At 43.8% G+C, this 20,587-nt stretch overlaps 1 protein-coding gene across 1 annotated transcript in view; it reads right to left on the bottom strand.

The window, feature by feature from the left end:
* Positions 1-217: 217 nt before the first annotated feature.
* Ints7 (integrator complex subunit 7) overlaps positions 218-20,587 on the bottom strand; it is a 52,988-nt gene continuing 32,618 nt past the window's right edge. Inside the window, exons 9-20 of the mRNA XM_021199293.2 lie at positions 19,644-19,778; positions 18,381-18,478; positions 16,297-16,536; positions 13,701-13,838; positions 12,338-12,544; positions 9,869-10,063; positions 9,331-9,434; positions 8,329-8,397; positions 7,151-7,283; positions 5,183-5,281; positions 3,560-3,745; positions 218-2,116 (exon numbers count right to left, since the gene is read on the bottom strand). Coding sequence (XP_021054952.1) covers positions 1,814-2,116; positions 3,560-3,745; positions 5,183-5,281; positions 7,151-7,283; positions 8,329-8,397; positions 9,331-9,434; positions 9,869-10,063; positions 12,338-12,544; positions 13,701-13,838; positions 16,297-16,536; positions 18,381-18,478; positions 19,644-19,778 — 1,907 coding nt within the window. The 3' untranslated portion in view covers positions 218-1,813. The remainder of the gene's footprint in view (positions 2,117-3,559; positions 3,746-5,182; positions 5,282-7,150; positions 7,284-8,328; positions 8,398-9,330; positions 9,435-9,868; positions 10,064-12,337; positions 12,545-13,700; positions 13,839-16,296; positions 16,537-18,380; positions 18,479-19,643; positions 19,779-20,587) is intronic.

The raw sequence follows: 20,587 nt of genomic DNA, 5'->3' as shown, positions 1-20,587 counted from the left end.
GAGACCCTGTCTTAGAAAAGAAAAGAAAAGAAAAGAAAAGAAAAGAAAAGAAAAGAAAAGAAAAGAAAAGAAAAGAAAAGAAAAGAAAAGGGTCTTCCTCTGGGTGCTAAATTAGGTCGGTGACAGAGTAAGTGGGACTTGGGTCCTCACCCAAGTTCAATCTCTAGCATTAGAGATATTTCCCCAATTTTTTCACCGCTGTTCTGTTTTTTTTTTGTTTTTTTTTTTTTTTTTTTCCCCAGTTACCTGATAAAGCTGAGTTAAAGCGGAGAGACTTAGCCTAATTCAGTCATTTTCTAAGAGTCTGAAGTCTGACTCTACAGAAACACACACAACTCTCCGCAGAGCCCAAAGTGGAACATTGACTCAGCTCTTTCCATATCTAGCAAAGAACACGGGCTCTGCACGGGTCTTCTCTCGCACTCTGGCATCAGTCTCCAGATGCTGACCAAGTGCAGACTGTGCACCGTGTGCACTGAGGTGGCTGGGGGGGAGGTCACTTACAGTGGATACAGTAGACTTGCACAGACTATGACAAGCAGAATTGGCTATGCAGAGGTAACATCTCACAAAGCAAAGTAACCTCAGGGGAACCCAAGTTGCCGATCACTTCTCAGCCCCTGGGGTAATGCAACAGGAGAAAACAAAAACCAAACTCCATTTAAAAAAAGTCAAGTCCTCTTATGAGTCAGTATGACTTTGAAGAGAAAAAAGGTAAACACAGCAAAGAAATTAGATTTATTTACACAGGGAAATCCAGGGCTCATGCCCTTAGAAGCTGCACTACACCCAACACCAATGACCACCAGGGGTATCAGCAGGCTCAGTTCATCATATTAACCGTGGTCCATGAGCACTGAGCAGCCACGGTCAATTGTTAAATCAAACCTAGAATCAGTGTGTTGTCATGTAGTTTCTGACCATGACTCAAGTAGAAAAAGGGCTTTTCTGGCTAGCCAGAGTCTGTTCCCTGAGCATCCCAGCTGAGGTTACGCTGTGGAGACAGCTGTCTAGACATCAGGTGTAGAGTAATACATCATCTAGTAGAAACCAGAGGGAGGGAAGGATCTGTTCCCTTTATATCAAACAGGAAGACATATGTGAACCACATTCCACTTGTAGAAAAAAATGTAAGAAGTCCACATTAGTCACATACCAGAAAAAAATAACAGATTATTCGTTTCCAACTTTTCTAGCTGGAGTTGTTTTTTGGTCAATCAAAGACCAAAACAATAATCTAACATTGCTTCAGGGCAGAAGGTGGGTAAGAGGTGCCAACACAGCAGGATGCTGAACCTGTGGCCCACAGGCTCCCACAGACGAGAAGGCAGGTGCTGCCGACTCTCCAGCCCCCCTATGAAGGCCTCATTCTCCAGCCCTGGACAAGCACTGCACACACTCAACAGTACTTCCCCTGCCTACCTCAAAACCCCAGGTTTGGGCCAGTCAGCACAATAATTCTGGTGGAGACACAGTCAAATTTACCAATGATCTGTGACTATTCTTGGAAGAAGAAAAGCTCACCAACCACAAAGAACAATACAACAAAAATGCTAAGTGTGAGACAGAAGAATGGATTTAAGAAATAAACAACAACATCAACAACAACAAAAACGCACTTTTTTGGGGGCTAAGAGCCAGGTTATTTCTTACACTAAATTTTTAAGAAACAAAACAAAACATCACCAGAATGCTACATTACAGCAATCAGTGAGTACTGGGTTTCACACTGTGACATTGACACTTAACGCACATGAGGAAAAGACTCTTCTTGTAGTCGGTGCAGTGTGGCAGTAGTATGCTTGTAGCACAGCTAAAACCGGGTGTAGGCACTGCGAGGCTGTGGCTGTGGCTGCGGCTGTGGCTGCAAAGGCTGCTGGGCTTGCTGCTGCTGTAGGCGAATCTGCTGCGAGTAGGGGTCTTCCAGGGATTTGACAAACATGGTAGTTCTGGGGCCAGTCTTCCAGACAATGCCATTGGCATCTCTCACTGATGACTCCACTGTGATGCTGTGCGTTCCAAGGACAGCAAAGTTCAACAGGAACTGGGTGCTGAAGTAATCATTATGTGGCTCAACCCTCTGCTCCATCTCATTGGTCATGCTGTCAATGGGAATCTGCAACACAAGAATTGTTGAACCAGCACGAGCTGCTTACTCAGTATTCTCCAGGAGCCAGGCCCCGGAGTCTAGGGTGCTGGGAGACACCTGCAAACTGGGACAAGCCACATGAATTCTCACTACAATTCCCAGCAATATCTGAGATCACTCAGCCATAACAGGGGTGTTCTAAACACAGCCCATCGTTTATCACTCAACAAATACTTATAGAGTGGCTAAGGGCTCCATTAATCAAAGAAAAGAAGGGAAGAGAATGGAGACTGAGCCTTATCAGTGAGCAGATTGCAGGCTGAGAGGACAACACTGAAGAAAACAAAGCGAGACAGGCCACACCAGTCCTCCTTCAGCTTCCTACCTAAAACTGTGATGATGAAATGATCCTGTGTGTGTTCATGTGAGTGTGCACATTATATGCTTGCTAGTGTGGGTATGTGCATGTAGACATGCAAGTGTGTATGTGTAAGGACATGTGTAGGAGGCCAGAGGTCAAAGCTGGGTGTTTTTCCTCACCCACTTTCCACCTTTATTTCTGAGACAGTGAGTCAGTGAATTTGGTTCTCATGGATGCATTTATTTGGCCAGGGTGGCTGTCAGTGAGTGACAGGAATCCACTGTCTACACCCCATCCCTTAGGGTTAGCTTTGTTCTCGGGTTGTGGGGACCCAAACCCAGGTCCTCACACTTGCAAGAAGGCACTTTACCAGTCCTCAAATGTCCCCTTTTAAACCTTCACCCCATCTCTTGTCACACAGATTTAGTTCAAATGCACCTGACTAACCTGGGGACATACTGTGGATTTAATCACCACAAAATTGGAAAGAAATGTCTAAGCAAAGAGACACTGGCATCTCATAGGCACATATGCAAGATGTTGACTTTGAATAGCAACATCAACCTCATTGATGCTAGCTAACTTAACCTACCTCAGGACATCTAGAGGAAGCAAATTCCCAAGGTTCCCCTGGGGCGGGGTGACCTACATAGTATATTATGCACCACAGCAGGCAGCTCTCCTCCAGGAGGCGGAGCCTAAGATGGCTCCAGAGGAGTAGAGTCTTATGAACAAGGTTTCAGAGCAAGAAGCAGGCATGAGGAGGTGAGTGCCCTTGCTTTCTTCCCTCCAGGAGCACAGGGCCAGGCTCTGCAGTTGCATGGGACTAGGTAGGGTAGGAAACCTGATCAGAAGCACAAGATCAGGTAGTTCTGGCTGTGTGGACCTCAGATAGGTTCCATACTGACTAAGAGACACAGAATTCATGTTTTGATCTCTGCTGGGATGCTGTGTCCACTAACTGGTTCAAGCAAAGAAAAAAGAAAGCGATTAAGTCTCCCCAAGCCCCAGCTGTGTTGTTGTTATGACCCCTGATATTTACCTTGTAGTCTTGTTAAGTCTCCCCAAGCCCCAGCTGTGTTGTTAAGTTATGACCCTCTGATATTTACCTTGTAGTCTTGGCCAGATTTACTCTGTAGTGTGGAAGAAACATTCAGACACACAGACTGAATTCTGCGGAACAGTCCTGGTTTAGACCCGTGTTGAACAACGCCTTCTACCTTTAGTGCCAGCTGCTGGTTATTTTGTACAGCAATGGGCTCTGCAGGGTTCCGGGGAGAAGGTGACAGAGCAAGCTGGAACAGAACAGCAAAGCAAGCGCTGATGACCAAACCAAGCTCTTCAACAAACCTGGCCACGCTCATCACTGGTCACAGATGAACACACTTTTGACTGTCCCCATGATCTCACTGGGCTCCCACCACCCTGCAAAGGGATCTCCATGTCAAGCTTCCTTATGATACCTCTGGGCTCTCGCTCAGACCTGTATTGTTTGAGGGTAGCAAATAAAGGCGCTCGCTGGCTGCCAGCAGGGTCTGGTTGGGAGGTTTTCTGATGAGGGAGGGGAAGATATGATGAACCACTTCCTCAGGTGAAACACTATGTGTGATGTTTATGTCCACTGGGTATCGCTTTGCTTCTAGGAATTTTTTTATTTTAATTCTCTTAAGTAATTTAAAACAGACTCAATTAAAATGAAAACAAACTTAAAATTCTAAGATAAATCACATTAACGGAGTTATTGTGGTATTTAAAAAAGTCAGTTTCCACAATGAACACAAAACAAATTGGGGGGTGTTAGGATTTATCCTGGGGCCTCCAGGTTGCTTTTAAACTTAGTTTTTCATAAAGGAAAAAAAAAAAAAACCCCACAAATCTCAGATGTATCTCAACTGCAGAAAGCTCAAGCATGACGTCACTGAGCTTTGGAACTTGTCAGCAATGTGCAGACAGCCTGCCTTAGGCCTGCTCACTTATACAATCAATCACCTTTCCTGGTTATTAAGGTCTTTTTGGAACGTTAGTTGCAACCAAAAGCATTAAATGGATGCAAAGTTCACTGGACACATTCTGACAGGCAGAATTCAATCTCCTTCTTTCATAATTCTACTGTCGGAATTAAAAATAGCTTTTAATTTTGAGTGGCTTAAGCACTTCGATATACTAACTCTCCCTGTGAGTTAGTTCCCCATGCTTGCCCTTCAGTGGCAACAGGACTTGAGAGGCAGGACCCGTGGTACTGTAGCAGGCTACTCCATCAAAGCTGGGCCTGCTCAGACAGACTCAAGCCTGCCAATAAGCTTACAAGCACTCATTCCTGGAGGTAAAAGGTAGACAGGCTGCCATTACTCAAATGCAGGTCTTATCACAGCAACTTTCAAACCCCACTTACTTCCTCAAATCATCAGATGAAGCGGTTAAAGTCTTAGGACTAAATTTTTATCTATGCTAAAGGAAAGATACTAAATCATAGCTATGTCTCATTAAACCTTCAGATGATAGCTAGCTGGTTTTTTATTACATTTGAGTGTGTGTGTGTGTGTGTGTGTGTATTCTCCGGCATGCACACACTATGGCACATGTGGGAGGTCAGACGACAACTTGTAGGAATCATTCTCTTCTACCATATGGATCTTGGGACTGAACTTGTGTCAGGTGCTATTATTTAATCTCTCCAGCCCCACTTAGCTGGTTTTTATATCTTAATCTTAAAAGTGTTTTTTCCACCTTACCTTGATGCTGGTAGACTGCAGTTTCTGGAAAAAGTACCTCTGAAATGAAAGAGGAACTTTCAGCAGAGCGATGATGGCGTTGCAGAGGCATGCTGTGTGCTGTGGGAGAGAGATCATCTGAGAAAACCGCCAACAAATGCTTCCAAGAACCCACACCACTCGGCAGAAGGCACAAGATCCACAAGTGCACAGAACATAGTCTTCATGCAATCTGTGGGGCTGGAAAGATGGCCCAGGAGTAAAAGCACTGGCTGCTCTTCCAGAGGACCTAGGTTCAATTCCCAGCACCCACATAGTGGCTCATAACCACCCATAAAGGGATCTTATGCCCTCTTCTGGCATGCAGATGGATGTACATGCAACAGAGCACTCATACATAAAAAAATTAAATAATTAAAAAATAAATTTGCCTGGCAGTGGCACCTTTAATCCCAGCACTCAGGAGACAGACAGTTCTCTGAGTTTGAGCCCAGCCTGGTTTACAGAGCAAATTCCAGGATTATCAAGGCTATACTGAGAAGCCTTGTCTCAAATCACACCCCACCTAAAAACTGCAATCAGATTTCTACTTTATTTTATTTTATTTTATTTTTTCAAGACAAGGTTTCTCTGTGTAGCCCTGGCTGTCCTGGAACTCACTCTGAAGACCAGGCTGGCCTCGAACTCAAAGATCCAACTGCCTCTGCCTTATTTTATTTTCTTAACATTTTTTTTAAAAATTAGATTTATTTACTAAATTTATATTCTGTGTTTTTAACCCTGGCAGCATGATAGAATCACATGAATGCTTCTAAAAAAAAAAACAAAACAAAACAAAAAAAAACATGCTGTTCTTGTCTAATGGCAGGATTATGCTGTGATTAAACCCATCATACATATTGTAAGCCCATACTGCATTTGACATGTTTAAATATACTCAACACTGCCTTAAAAGTGCTCTAGACAGTCCAATACTTTGAACTTGTGTGTCTGCAACCTCTAATGCTGGATCAATGTATGAGTGCCCAGTTTCTACTCTTACTCCTGGTATCACTGTGGGCCAGGCCTGTTCCAGACTTAGAGTCAAGTGTCTTGGGGGTTGGTTGGGAGGGATGACTGGATACTGATGTGGCTTTTAAAAAGCTCCCAAAGTGACTCTAGTTTGGAGTTAGGATAAGGAATTACTGCAGCTTCAGTTTGATTGTTTAAGGAGTATAAAGAAGTTGGTCTGCCTGCACCTCCACGAGGTGGACCTGATAAAAGTTGCCTGCACCTGGGGAAGTGAGATTTGATATGTTAGTATGGCCCTGCCGTCAGGAGATGGGCTAAGTGCTGCCATGAATGGGGCTGTTTAATCCTTATCATGGGTACTCTGGTGGAGAAACGCATAGTGAAAAGGTAAAACTGAGAGGTTGGTTACCCTAGCAGTGCAGAAGTCCACTGACAGGTATTATAGAACATGGGGTTGTGGGAAGGTTGTCCTTGTATTGTACAAATGTTGACTTCTGTGCCAGCACAGAGCTGAGTACTGCCTGGACTTTGCTATTGTTATTCTAATTGCTCAGCACAGGCATCATCTTGTGTAAACATTCTTCTCCATCACTTTCTGATTGGTTTAAGAAAGAGCTGGCAGTCTATAGATGAGGCAGGAGGGGAAATTCAGGACACCCAGGCAGAGACAGGAACTGTGGGAAGACTTGAGAGGGGTGAGACTCGAAGCCAGTCCCAGGAGTGAATTAGAGGTAACCAGCCACGTGGCAAACGTGGAGTAGAATAGGCAGAGTTAATTAATGTATACAAATTAGCAGAGGACAAGCCTAAGCTATAAGGCCTAAGCTTTCAGGAATAAAAGGTCCCTGTGTCATTATTTGGGTGCTGGCAGGCTGAGAAAGGCTGGCTACACTTGTGTGATATTTCTAATTTGTATGTTCTTTACAGTGAAGTCCTAATAATAAATTATTAAAAACTGAGCAAACAAATGCTACTTGCCATGTAGGAAACTGGGGCATACTTCCGATTAAGCGACTCCACCTCCTCTAGGACGCGACTGTACACGGACATCATCCGTCTCTCATATTCACTGTCGGCGTGGGCAGCGCCTGTGGACCCATACTCCTGGAAGCTGAGCAGAGAGCAGCAGTTAATCCATCCGAGCACCTTCATCACCTCCGTGCATTTGCTAACCATGGTCGACATTCTCACCTCATCCAATTACAGATAAGGAAACTTGAGGCTTGATAAGGTTAATCTGACTACACTTATGTAACTATTAAATGTCAAGCTGTAACTCAAACCCAAATCTGTCTACAAATGACATAATTCTTAGCTATTCACATGAAGGCGTTTAATTGTCACCATATAGGAAAGACCCTTGAGAAAGGGCCAGCAGGTAACATACTGATATGACATCATATAAAGAACAGATGGAATACAGGGAGCAGGTTAGCAAATCACTTGGTCAGCATGCTGTTAGACTTGGAGATGGCTGAGGAAACACTATGAGTGGAGAGCCTGGAAGTGAAAAGCACTAGATGGAGAAGAGGCTGCTGGGGCGGAGCTAGGAAAGCGTAGCCTAGATTCCTTCCTGTCCCCTTCTCTGAAAACATTTCTAACAGAGATATGACAAAACTCTCGAATCCTAAAGAAACTTGAATTGTGACTGGAAGTGTGTGCAATGCAGGCATTTCACACCAGGCACACATGTGCTAACAGTCCTTTAATCCTTTCAGTGAAGGCACTTCAGTGAGGCACTATGTGTTATCTGCTCATTCTATCTCCACTGCCCGGGCAGAAGTTTTACACACCCATGCCTTAGTGAGAGCAAATACACTCCCTGAGCTAGCAGTGAAAAGACATCTGTGGTCATATCTGCCTGACTCCAGGGCTCTGTTCAATACTTTAAATGTCATTAAGACAAGAAATAAAAATATTACAATGGATGCAATAAGTGGAAGAAAAATATCTGTTTGGCTGAGACTGACATTCTAACGTGCATGGCAGAGATCTCAAACACTGGACCGACAAAGTGGTAAGGCAAGGCTTGCATGCAATGCAATCTCAGGCCTCCCCGGGAGCTTTCCTTTCTCCTCTTTCTAAAACCATCGATCACACCAGGATCAGGAAACAATGCACCTGAAATTTTATAAGGCAAGCATCATCCAACTTACCTTGCTGATTCAGGATCCAAAACCAGGGCTTCTATGGCATGAGATATCAGTAAGCAGCTCTGCTGCTGGCTAGAACGGTGTTAAGTCACACACAAGAACAGAAAGACCAGTACACACTCTTGCTACAGAGCATTTATTAGGTTTCAATCAATCAATCAATCAATCAATCAATCAATCAATCATCAATGAAAACTCCAAGAACTAACTCATAAGCCTGACAACTTCAGAACAGTTTTTTTTTCCCCCTTCTTTCCAATGAGATCAGAAATTGCTAATAAGAAAATATGGATGGCATCAGGAGTTGAGGGATCAGATGTAGTAGTGACCACAACAAAGGAGATGGAACCAGTGTGCTATGCTGTGGCTGTCTAAGGGAGCCTTGCTGAGTTTCTAGCTGGCTTCCATCTCCTGGCTCATGTGTCAGTCTTTTTGGTATTGGGGGTGACAGGTTTGTATCATTGCCCTGTGTACAGCTAGGGGCTGTGGCAGTTCTTCTCTAAGGTAGACAAGACCACCAGGAAGTCATCCCCTTTTAAAAGATTGGCTTAAGTTTAAGGGTAAACTTAGCCCCTTTAATCCCAGCACTCAGGAGGCAGAGGCAGGTGGATTTCTGAGTTCAAGGCCAGCCTGGTCTACAAAGTGAGTTCCAGGACAGCCAGGGCGATACAGAGAAACCCTGTCTTGAAAAACCAAAAAGAGTAAACTTTGACCCTGGCACTCAGGAAGCAGAATACAAGCAGATCTCTGAGTTTGAGGTCAGCCTGAGTTCCAGGACAGCCAGGGTTGCACCGAGAAACCCTTATAAATTTTAAAAAACACAACACAACAAAACAAAAAGTTCAAGAGTAAAGTTATTTTGCTCCTACTCGATTTCAAAGGAAGAAATTACTAGTTAATTGTAATAAATATTAGTATCCAATCCATACTTTTACTTGAGCAAATTTACTCTTCACTTCAGAGAATACTTCCCAAGAACAAGGAATCCCGAGAAATACAGGATACAGTTCTACATTCCTCAGAGTTGCCGAGTCTGCATCAAAGGACGCCTGATAGAGCTCTCTGTACCGGGAGGCAAGGCTTCGGAATTCTTCCATGGACTGCTTCATCTACAAAGAAGGGGAAAAGCAAAAATTAAAGCACAGAAAATTCATCCTTTAAACAGTTCAAATAAAAACTGAGTTGTCATTTTCATAACTTTATTACACAAAACTGACAAAGACGGCTAGTGAAGTTCCAACTGTTCACAGGGTATAATAATTTACTTATGACATCTTGAGACAAGACACTTGCATTTTCCTTTCTTCAAGCTTCACTAGGATAACTAGTACTTTTGTAGATATTCCCAACTCTTTAACGTCACTCCACTCTTTCTGTACAACACACAACACTGAGATTGTTCAAAGAACACATCATCCTATTTGGCCAAACATTGAGAGTAAGTACTTGACACATACCATTGACTTTAATTTGTACAATCGTTCATCTTCAAAAATCTCTGAAGTACAAATAACATATAAAATGGAGAGAAAAGAAGACATGCCTGATTGGAGATCCGGCCGCACCTCTGAAGATCATTTCCTAGGGTCATGGCGATGGTTGTGGCTATGGCAGGGGGAGGGCTTGTCTTCAGGCTGTTACAAGTGCAAATGAGCTGGGAGAAGGCTTGCAGGAGATCTATCCTGAGTTTTACAAATTCACACTGAAAGCTCAAAGGATTCAGTGGGGTGCTGGCAGCCTGGAATAAAGAGGAGCTTCATGAAAAGTCACCTGCCTCTTTACCAACCGCCCAATTACAAATGCTCAGGGAAAAAGTGCACTTGGATGGAACATGAGCAGACCATTTCCTATCTCTTCCTCATAGAACACAGGAGGATGCTTTAGCACAACACAGCGTTTACAACGTACCTAGAGATGATCTGAAGCACAAGAGGCGTGTTCATGGAGTATATGTAGAGGCTGCACCTTTCTTTTTAATGGGGGTCTTGAACATACAAGGATTTGGACATCCGTACCTACATGAGTGTCTTGGAATCCAACTTCCTGGAAGCCACGGGAAGACTGCATGTGTCAGTCTATGCACAAGTCATAATAGCACTGGTAGGTAAATACTTAAGCTACCATGTGAAAGAGGTAACAACATCAGAGAAACTCACTACTGGTAGCATCGCCTGAACATCGCACTGACGGTCAGAGGCTCATTACTGCCTAAACTTAGCATATCACTTGCTCAATCATTCCTAAGACATCACAGGAGGCTTTAGACATTATCATTGCAGAGAGAGGGGTAGGTGAGGGCACCACAGAATGGATTACCACACACAAATGTTCTAAGAGGTAAGTCTCCAAGAGCAGAGTGGGTAGTGGTCTAAGTCCCAGCAGCACAGGCACAGAACCTCCAACTGTTTAGCAACCATCCTAGTGGAGAAGCTAGCAACATGTTTTAAATAAAAAGCACACACTAAAAGTGTGCTAACTTAACAGTAAATGGAAGCATGGAAAATTAACATTCCACTACAAGACAGCTGCCTCAAATAAATATACTGGTGTGCTTCCTTTTAAATTTTTTTAAAATTTACTTTTTATTTTCTATGCATTGGTGTTTTTGTCTGCATGTATGTCTACGTGATGGTATCCGATCTTGGAGTTACATACAGTTGTGAGCCCATGTGGTTGCTGGGAATTGAACTCGTATCCTCTAGAAAATCAACCAGTACTCTTAAGCCCTGAGCCACATCTCCAGCCCTGGTGTGGGAATGTTGCTTAGGTTCTAGGTTCTAGGACTAAGTCCCAGCATTCCCATCCAGTGGTGCACACTGTCCTCAGCAGAGGCCTCTACTTGTAAATACCAAGAGGAGCTTATAATGGTTCCTGCATCCTGCACACAAGCACACACCGGCATCCTGCACACAAGTACACACTTGCCTGCTCCCTTCCCCAACTGTGGAGACCCCTGTGCATGATGAGAAATAACTAGTCTCAATATTTGACTGTGTTGACTTTTTAAATCAATATTCTGTTTTAGCTACAAAATAGCTTGTATTAAGATACTAAAGACAGCCGGGCATGGCGGTGCATGCCTTTAATCCCAGCACTCGGGAGGCAGAGGCAGGTGGATTTCTGAGTTCAAAGCCAGCCTGGTCTACAAACTGAGCTCCAGGACAGCCAGGACTGCACAGGGAAACCCTGTCTCAAAAAACAAAAAACAAAAAACAAAAAACAAAACAAACAAAAAAAAAACCACAGACACACAAAAAAAAGATACTAAAGACTATTTCTGTTGTTTTTAATGTCAGGTTTGATTGTTCTTGTAGGAAGATGGAAGAAGATGGAAGGAAGTACTTTATTCCATCTGCCTCTTTAGCTGTTACTTGCAAATTTTAAAAGTTTATTTGGGTCTTTCACAGGGGTCACTTAAGACCAAAGGAAAATAGATATTTACATTACGATTTATAGCAGTTATGAAGCAGTAATTAATTATAAAATTACAGTTATGAAGTGGCAATGAATGTAATTTTATGATTGGGGTTCACTGTAGCACAAGGAACTGTATTAAAGGGTTGCAGAATTAGGACGTTATATAGTAAAAGGCTTGCTGGGGATGCTATGACAGAGCATCTACCTAGTATGCACATGGCTCCAGGTTCAATCCTTAACATTACCAAAACCCTACAAAACCCTCTACTTGGTGAGCAGTCAGACAGAAGAGAGGAGGATGGGGCGTGCTTGGTGATGGGATAGCAGCAGGCCAGAGTCTTACCAATTAAGAATGTGGAGGAAGGAGCCTCTTTCCACAGCACTTACCGTTCTGCCTCAAGTAAGCAATTTTCTGTACACGTGGTATAAAAAAAGTTTTCATCAACTAAGAATACTAACAAGAGTTTTATTTCTGTGTATATGCATTTTCTGATATTACCACGAGGTTTCACAAGTTGTCAAAAGAGGATAGATAACCCAAGGCAGAGAGAAGAGCATCCTACACTAGTCACCATGACTGGGGAAGAGGACTCACTGTCAAGGAGGCGATCCCTTTGTGGTAGAATTTCAAAGACTCGGCAATGCAGGAAAGTGCTGAGCTGAAGCTATCCTCCTGCAACCCAGTCAGACACTGCTCTGCATGCGAGAACTCCTTCAGACTGTTCAGCCAGAAGTAGAAGTGTTCTGATGCGACCTGCGTCAGCAAACTCTGGTAAAGCTCTCGCGCCATGTCATGGTTGCCCTAACAAAGAAAGAGGCCAGGGTGAGGCTCTACATTCAGCAAGTAAAAGACAAACCCAGAATAAGCTCAAATATCACATCTCATATTACATAACTCCTTAAGACAGTCTAACTATTTCTTCAGAAAAAAATATGCTGAGCTGCTTTTTATAACACAATGCCTCAAGTTCTTTACTCAAACAGTCCCAATGAGAAAATAGGTGGAGTGAATTGTAACTCAAGTCTAGAGTTTTAGTCTAAAATACAAAAGGTATTAAGTACCTGTATATCATTTTTCAGGAGCTATTTAGGAGGTAGACGGTGAATGGCACTCAGGACCTTAGAGGCACAGATGCCCTTACAGCCAGCCGTGCAGTCTACGCTCTTGCCAGGGGAGCTGGCACAGAGCAGTACCTGCTCTGACCACCAGAGCTGTGCCTTCACACTCTGGTCTCTGGACTAATTACGCTTTGTATTTCTTAAAGAAATTCAATGATTAGGTTGGTGAAAGGATGAGAAGAAAATATGTGCTGATAAATAATGACAGAAACAGCAGGTGGGAAGAGGCCCTGGTACTACAATCTATAGCAAAGTATGTGTTGCTAACAATGCACAGACAGAGTGTGCACCGTCACCTAGTTATTACACTTACTACAGCTTATGAGGAAAGTTAGGATGGCTCCTTTGCCATCCTCAGAGACCATAAGTAACAAGCAACTCTTGAGAATGGCCCCATGGGGTCATGTTTGAATGCTTGCTTGGTCCTTGGGGAGTGGAGCTGTTTGAAGAGATTACAGGGATTAGGAGGTGTAGCTTTGCTGCAGTAGATGTGGAACTGGGGGTGGAATACGAGGTTTCAAAAGTCAAGCTAGGCTTGGTGTCTCTCTGCCTGATGCCTATGGATCAGGATATCAAACTCTCAGCTACTTCTCTAGTACCTTCTTGTCTACAACCACACCTCCCACGATGATGATGGACTAACCCTCTGAAACTGTAAGCCAGCCCCAATTAAATGCTTTTCTCTTACAAGAACAGCCTTGGCCATGATGCCTCTTCACAGCAAGAGAACACTGGCTAAGACAACTTCCATATGTACTTTGAGTTCTGACTATAATAAAGACCACTTCATTTGTTCTAACATCCCACCAAGTACCTCCACTCAACAGGGAAGCCCATACCATTCTGGAAGCCTGCCTGGCAATCCGGTACACGGTCCACCCACTGGAGACGCTTTCAAGCTGCTGCTTGATCACCGCCTTCACTTCCGCAGACAACGCTTTCTGGCTGGCTACAAAAATCACAGTAGCCAAACTTACCTAACAGAAAGCAAGTAAAAAAGACATGTAATTTTATTCAAAGACAAAGATAAAAATGAAAAGATCACCAAAACAGAAGAGAATTTAGGGCCACTGAGATGGCTCATCAGGTAAACATGGCTGCTGCCTGTTTGACCTCGGTTGAATACCTCAGCCTTGCACGGTGGAAGGGAAGTTGTCCCCAGACCTCCTCCTGCGCTTATCCACACCGACACAACATAACTAAGTATGATGCAAAGGAACAAAGTGGACTTTCTTTCTGTTGATATTTCATTTATCATGTTTAAGTCATTAAGTAATGTATTCCTTTTACTCAGAGCACTGCTTATAAAATAACCAGGAGAAAAAGGCTCACAATTAAGGAAAAATGAATTATGATATAGTCATCCAGTGAAATACATCAGTGAAATAAATCCAGAGATCAATATAAATGACTAGTAAGAAAGGCAAACCACCAAAGCTGACTGGCAGCAGAACATTCCCAAAAGCTGAGATATGCAAAGCAATACATATGCTTAGGGTACATACTGAGGTTACCCAAGTGCAAGTGCAGCTCACAGAGAAAAGATAGGAGGAGGAGTTAGCAGAGGGAGTGTGATGGTTAACCTTCACTGTCAATTTGACTGGATTCAAAATTACCAACAAGATCAAAGCACACATGAATTCAGGGTCTGAGGCAGCTTGCACAGGGTGTGCACAGCTCTGGCTCTGCACCAGATCCTTTGTGTGTATATTATGGCTTCTAGTTCAGCATTTTTATCAGATTCCTAAGTGTGAGAGGGAGTGGGTCTCCAATTTGTTTTGGTTTGTTCTGTTGCTATGTATCTTAATGCTAAACTCTATTCAGAAGGTCTAGGCCTACAAGTGACTTCTCTTGTTGACAAGCTTTTGTTGTGTAAAACTTGTTCCTTGATTTAAATCTTGGTTAAATAAAACTGGCTCTGACTGATTACTGGAGGGATTAGAGATAGGTGAGTTTGGAGTGACCAGACTGGAAGAGGAGAGACCAGGGGAAGAAGGAAGAAGAAGAAAGAGAGCAGAAGCTGTCATGAGGGGAGATGATCCATGAGAAACAGCAAGTATCTGGGTACACCGCTGGGGAGGTAGCCAGGCCAGCAGTTAGAACAGTAGATTAGGGGCTACCCCCCTAGTATTTGTCAAAGCCAAATAAAATAGCCATAGCCCGAGTCTCACTCATCTGTAAGCTAGTCGGGGCAAGCTTAAATTGGTTCTACTACATTGACTATTGTGCCTTCTCTTGGGCTCTTTTTCTTTCTGTTTGTCTTGTCCAACTCCAAAGTGTTAGTTTTTGTTTTATCTTCTATTATATTATTATCCCCTAGAAGCCTGTTCACTTTCTAAGGAGACAGAAAGGGGTAGGTCCCGATTGGTGGTGGGGGAGTGGGTGAAGAACTGGGAAGAACAGAGAGAGGGGAAAACAAACAGAATCTCTTATGTGAGGAAAAAAAATCTATTTTCATTTTGTTTTTATTTTTGTTTTTTTGAGATGGGGTTGCTTGGTGCACTCCTGGCTCTCTGGAACTAACTCTGTAGACCAGACTGGACTCAAACTTAGAGCTCTGTATTCCTTTGCCTCACAAGTGCGGGGATTGAAGGCATGTGCCACAACTATCCATCTATTTTCAATAAAAGGAAAAAACTTGACTAAACGCTTTTCTGTATCATTGATCCCTGCTGTGGTCACTGTATTGCCAGCGAGTTCTCAGGGTGACCGACTGTCCGTGAGGAAGTCACTTCCTTCTCCCACACCCACTGACTGCTTTCATTACCCTAGAGCAAGCTCAGCCTTCAACTCCGAACACTCCAGCACTCTACCTTCCAGAGCGCCAGGGTCATGAACACGCGCCAGCTATGTCCAGCTAACAAAGTTGTTTTAAACCTAAACGTGACTTGGCTTCTAAACCAAATGAGGAACAGGCTCAGTGTCTCTATCTGAAATGCTTGTGCACAAATGTGTTTCAGATACAGGAAATTTTAACACAGGCTTTGCTCACTCAATGCTGCTTACAAGTTTTGGTCTTTGAGGCAGCTCAGGTGCTTAAATTCTGAACTGAGAGGTTTAACTTGTAGAAAAAGCTCCTAGTAGGCGGGTACAAAGACTCACAACGGTAATCCCAGCCAGCCCTTGTGAGTTCGAGGCAAGAGTACTGCCCTGAGTTCAAGGCACACCTGTGCTACACAGGCAGACTCTGTTTCAAAAGAAAACAACAGAAGTTACTGGTACTGTCTTAAATAATTTTTCTGGTACTGTGATGAAACCTAGGGTGTTCTACATGTTGGGCAAACACTGTACATTGCACTATATCCCCAGTCCTGCAGAATTACATTAACCTGTTTGCTTTTCAACTAAAGTTGAAAAGAGTGCTGACATTCTTAGGTATCTGCCAACAGACCAGTTCCTAGTCATTTACAGCAGGCTTCAAAATCAGTTCCTTACCAGAAGTTCCTGTTGCTTGTCTGTGGCTGATCGTCCAATCACCTTGTAGAGCTCCACGAGGTCCCCAAGCATTCCGTCACCCAGTACCGGGAGCTGCATGGCGATGGCTGCCAGGCAGTGGCACATGAGGATCCGGGCAGCATCCTGAGAGCTGTGCAGCTGAGTTAGCAGAGTGTCAACCACTGACCGGCTCAGATGGGGCCTGCCCTTGGACAGCTTTACCATACAGCTGAGAGCACTCTGCACAGAGAGAACAGCCTGGTTACGGTTCCACCCTGAGTGGAGGACTGCCGAGCCTGCGCTGAGGCTCTAGCTTCAGTCCCCAGTACTGCAAAGGGGCCAGAGGGAGAGTGCACGGCTACACTTTAAAGAACACCTTGTCTAAGTTACGGGGACTCAAGGGCATATTCTTTGTAGGCTCATCATTTTCCTCCATAAGCAACACAGGATTCTGAATCCCACACCAGTGAAGTGCGCTATGCTTACAACATGTCCAGAATTTCAATAGGCAGATGAAAATCATGAGGCTAACCCCAAGGAGGCAAAGCTACAGCACTTCCCAGGACCTGCTTCTGCAGAGTGCTCGGAAACCACCCACAGCAGACAGAACTCAGGATGGTGACGGATGCTAGAGTGTTTATAAGATCACTGCTCCGCATAGCACATGCAAGTTCAGTTTACTGATGACTTGGTTTCAGATGCCCTCAATGACTTTGTGATGAGCATCAGTATGGAGAGGCGCTTCTAATTTTCTCTTATTTATTGCTCAACTGAAATTTAAGAGCTGACAGCTGCAGATTTTCTCTATTGGGCCTACTTTATGACCACGTGTTATCCTAGCTAACAAAACTAAAAACATGGCCGCCTCTAGCTTTCCACAGCTGATTTACGTTTCTAAAATTCTTCTTCCCATTCTTCTACAACAACACAAATGTCCCACTAGTTCTAATCTCAGGAAAAGATGGGCCCATCTGTCCTTCCTTCGTACTACAACCAACCACACAAGCTGCCAGCGTGCTGAGAGGCACACACGACGAACACAAAGTGGACCTTAGCTGGAGCCCACATCAGCTAGGTGGCTTCCAACAAGTCTCTCCCTCTGAGCCTTAATTTTTTGATAAGTATAAGAAGGAAAGATATCTATATATATATCTTCAACAGTTGGGCACACACTACACAAACATAACTACAACAAAGGCAAGACTCCACTATCCTAAAATTCTAACGTCGCCTCATTCCCTATAAAGTCAAGTCCACGTTCTTTAGCACATCTGATGGCCTCCATACTCTATACTTTCCCTCTCATTAGTCACTCCATACAATCCTTTCAATATAAATGGCACATTTATGTTGCTTGTTAAATATTGCTTGCTTAGGCTCAAATAATCCCTCTTAATTACTAAAACTCACTTTTCAAGGTCTATCTCAAAGCAGTAACTCTCAACTCTGTGCTCACATTAGTACTGCACCTATTTTTACAGCAAAGAATTTACCGCCTTTGGCTTAGTGCTATAATTCCTTATTGAAATGGCAATATCCTACTACACATGGAGGAAGGAGCCTCTAACCCTGGAACCTTCCTGATCCTCTGTGTACAGCCCACTATACTAAGTCCAATATCTTATTAAAATCTGTAATTGTTGGCATCTTCAGAAGCAGGGCACAGAGGCTCCTGTTCTGGAACTGAGCTGAGAGCCTACTGAGCACCAGCCTTCACAGTACCAGAGGTGCCACAGGCAGGCTTCCAAAGGACAGACGCAATCCAGAGTCCTACTTAGCCACCGATGGACAACATGGGACAACAAACCTAGAGGCGCAGTAGTGATGCACACCCCCTTTCAGTAACCAACAGCTCTCGACTTGGACAAAAGAGAAACCGTGCCTAGCACTGGAAATCTAGCCAACTACCCAGAGCTAGTGAAGTCATGCCCTTCCCTCCAACCGCCACATTTCGTGCATGGCTGCTTTTGCCTCACAATGGTATAGCTGAGGAACTACGAAAGAGTAGATGGCCTACACCCTAGGGATCACTCTACAACTTAGGCTACGGAAAGAAGCAGCGCATTAAGTGATGTCATCTTCACCTTCACAGTGGATTGAGCACCTGGACTGTCATCTTGACTACAAAGCACCAGAAGGGATTCCAGGCCGAAGACAGCATCTTGCTCCAGTGACAAGAGATCTGGAAAAAAAACCATTAGATTGGGTGGTCAGGAGACAGACAGCACACAAAGGCACAGACAGAAAGACACATCACATCTAAAAATTGTTTCTGAAATACAAAGGCTATCTTCAGATACCTTCCTTAACATTACCACATTATTAAAGATATAAAGTATTCATATTAAATCAACAAGTAAGGTCATGAAGCTATAAAGAGAAACTAAAATATCACTACCAGGACAGCTAAGAAAACGGTGCCCCATCAGACATAAACCATGTAGGTACATTTTCAGTTGGTCCAATACCCTTTAGATTCTCATGAAAGTCAGCCTCTCTTGCAAAGCACTGGCCCTAAGAAGAAAGCTCTGGGTATGTCCTGCAGCTACACTGTATTGTCAAACACCTGTGGGTCCCTGAGGCTGTGAATGACACAGGAAACTTAGGTCACTGGGACCATACAGCAGTTTCTTATATCACGAGCAAGAAATGCTTTTTACTCAAATAGTCAAATCAATCTAATGTCCACTCTGAGAATGTTTCCCAAATTACTGTAGGGCCTTGGCAAACAGTGTGAAGAAATCCTGGGACAAGCAGCACTGTGTTGTGGGTAGGAGGATGCTGACCTTGTGGCCCCCGTAAAGGCCAACGTGATCACCAAGGCAGATACCGTTCAAATGGACTGCCTAATCTTGAGCGGAGGATGAAACATTTCCAGCCTTACACTTAAGAGTTGTCAGGAAGATAATAAAATCTATCCTCCTTGTTGTGTAAGTCAGCTCAATGTTGCATGCACCTAGAGATGGGTTCTATGAAAAGCCAACCATGTTCCTGCCAGCTCAACCGCCATTAAGTGAAGGCACTTGCTATTTAATACTTAAGTACCGAGAAAGCCCAAGTAACTTCCCAGTTGTTGTACAGCCGAATCTTATGTGGACTGTCCCTGTCCCCAGCACCACACACGGCACCGTGAACAGAGGGAGGAAAACAGGCAATGCACTACAAGACATGTCCACGCCATAATCGCAGACCTAAGGGCTCCACACAAATTAGACTGACCTAAGACACTGTAGATGTATGAAAATGCATGCAGACCAGTGCACATAAGCTAATGACTGAATGGCCCAACCCACAGAGCTCTGTCCAAGCTGCAGAGCAGCACACAAGCCTGTCCTGAGTGCACTTACCTTTTTCTTGACAAGACACAGTTATATTAGTTAGCACTCTTACTCCATGAGCTGCAATGCCCCTGTTGCTATGGTAACAGCATTCTTGAGCTAATTTGACTAAATCAGAAGATCTGGGAGAAGAGCCTACATTTCCTAAAGAAGCAGAGAAGAGTAACTCAGATTACAATTCATTCATACGATTCAAGAAAGCAATTCAGCTTGGAGGTTCAGTTTTCTCAGTTTTATGAGGAAATTTCTAATAAATTAAAAGTATTTTCTAAGCCGGGTGTGGTGGCGCACGCCTTTAATCCCAGCACTCGGGAGGCAGAGGTAGGTAGATTTCTGAGTTCGAGGCCAGCCTGGTCTACAAAGTGAGTTCCAGGACAGCCATGGCTATACAGAGGAACCCTGTCTTGAAAAACGAAAAACCAAAAAAAAAAAAAAAAAAAAAAAAAAAAAGTATTTTCTACCTTGACTTCATTAGTAATACACCACCACCATTTAGTCTTCCTTGGTTGGGGTAAAATAGGAGTGTGCCATCCATTTTTCAATGACTGCATTTTAAAATCAATATAGGACTTTCCCCATAAAAACATTAATGACAATTGACTGAGAAACAGTATAGAAACCAAAATAACTACAGGCTGCATCTCAGGAGCTGATAGATTCCCAGCCAAATGGTGACGCCAAGGTCATCTTCCTGTCAGATATAGCGAGGTCAAGAAAGGACACTTTGCTTGCTTCTTCCTGCCCCAAATTGCTGATGTTATACCTCAAAAGGTTCACATGAGAATCCACGACCACACAGCTGTCAAGGATACTGTGACTCAGTGACTCCACTCTATTAAACAGTACAAAGGCACTGGGCGTAGTGATGCACACCTTTAATCCCAGCACTCGAGAGGCAGAGGTAGGCGGATTTCTGAGTTCGAGGCCAGCCTGGTCTACAGGACAGCCAGGGC

The sequence above is a fragment of the Mus pahari genome, chromosome 5 (genome assembly GCF_900095145.1).
Source record: "Mus pahari chromosome 5, PAHARI_EIJ_v1.1, whole genome shotgun sequence".
NCBI classification, from domain to species: Eukaryota; Metazoa; Chordata; class Mammalia; order Rodentia; family Muridae; genus Mus; species Mus pahari.
This window is presented reverse-complemented; position numbering and strand designations above follow the sequence as displayed.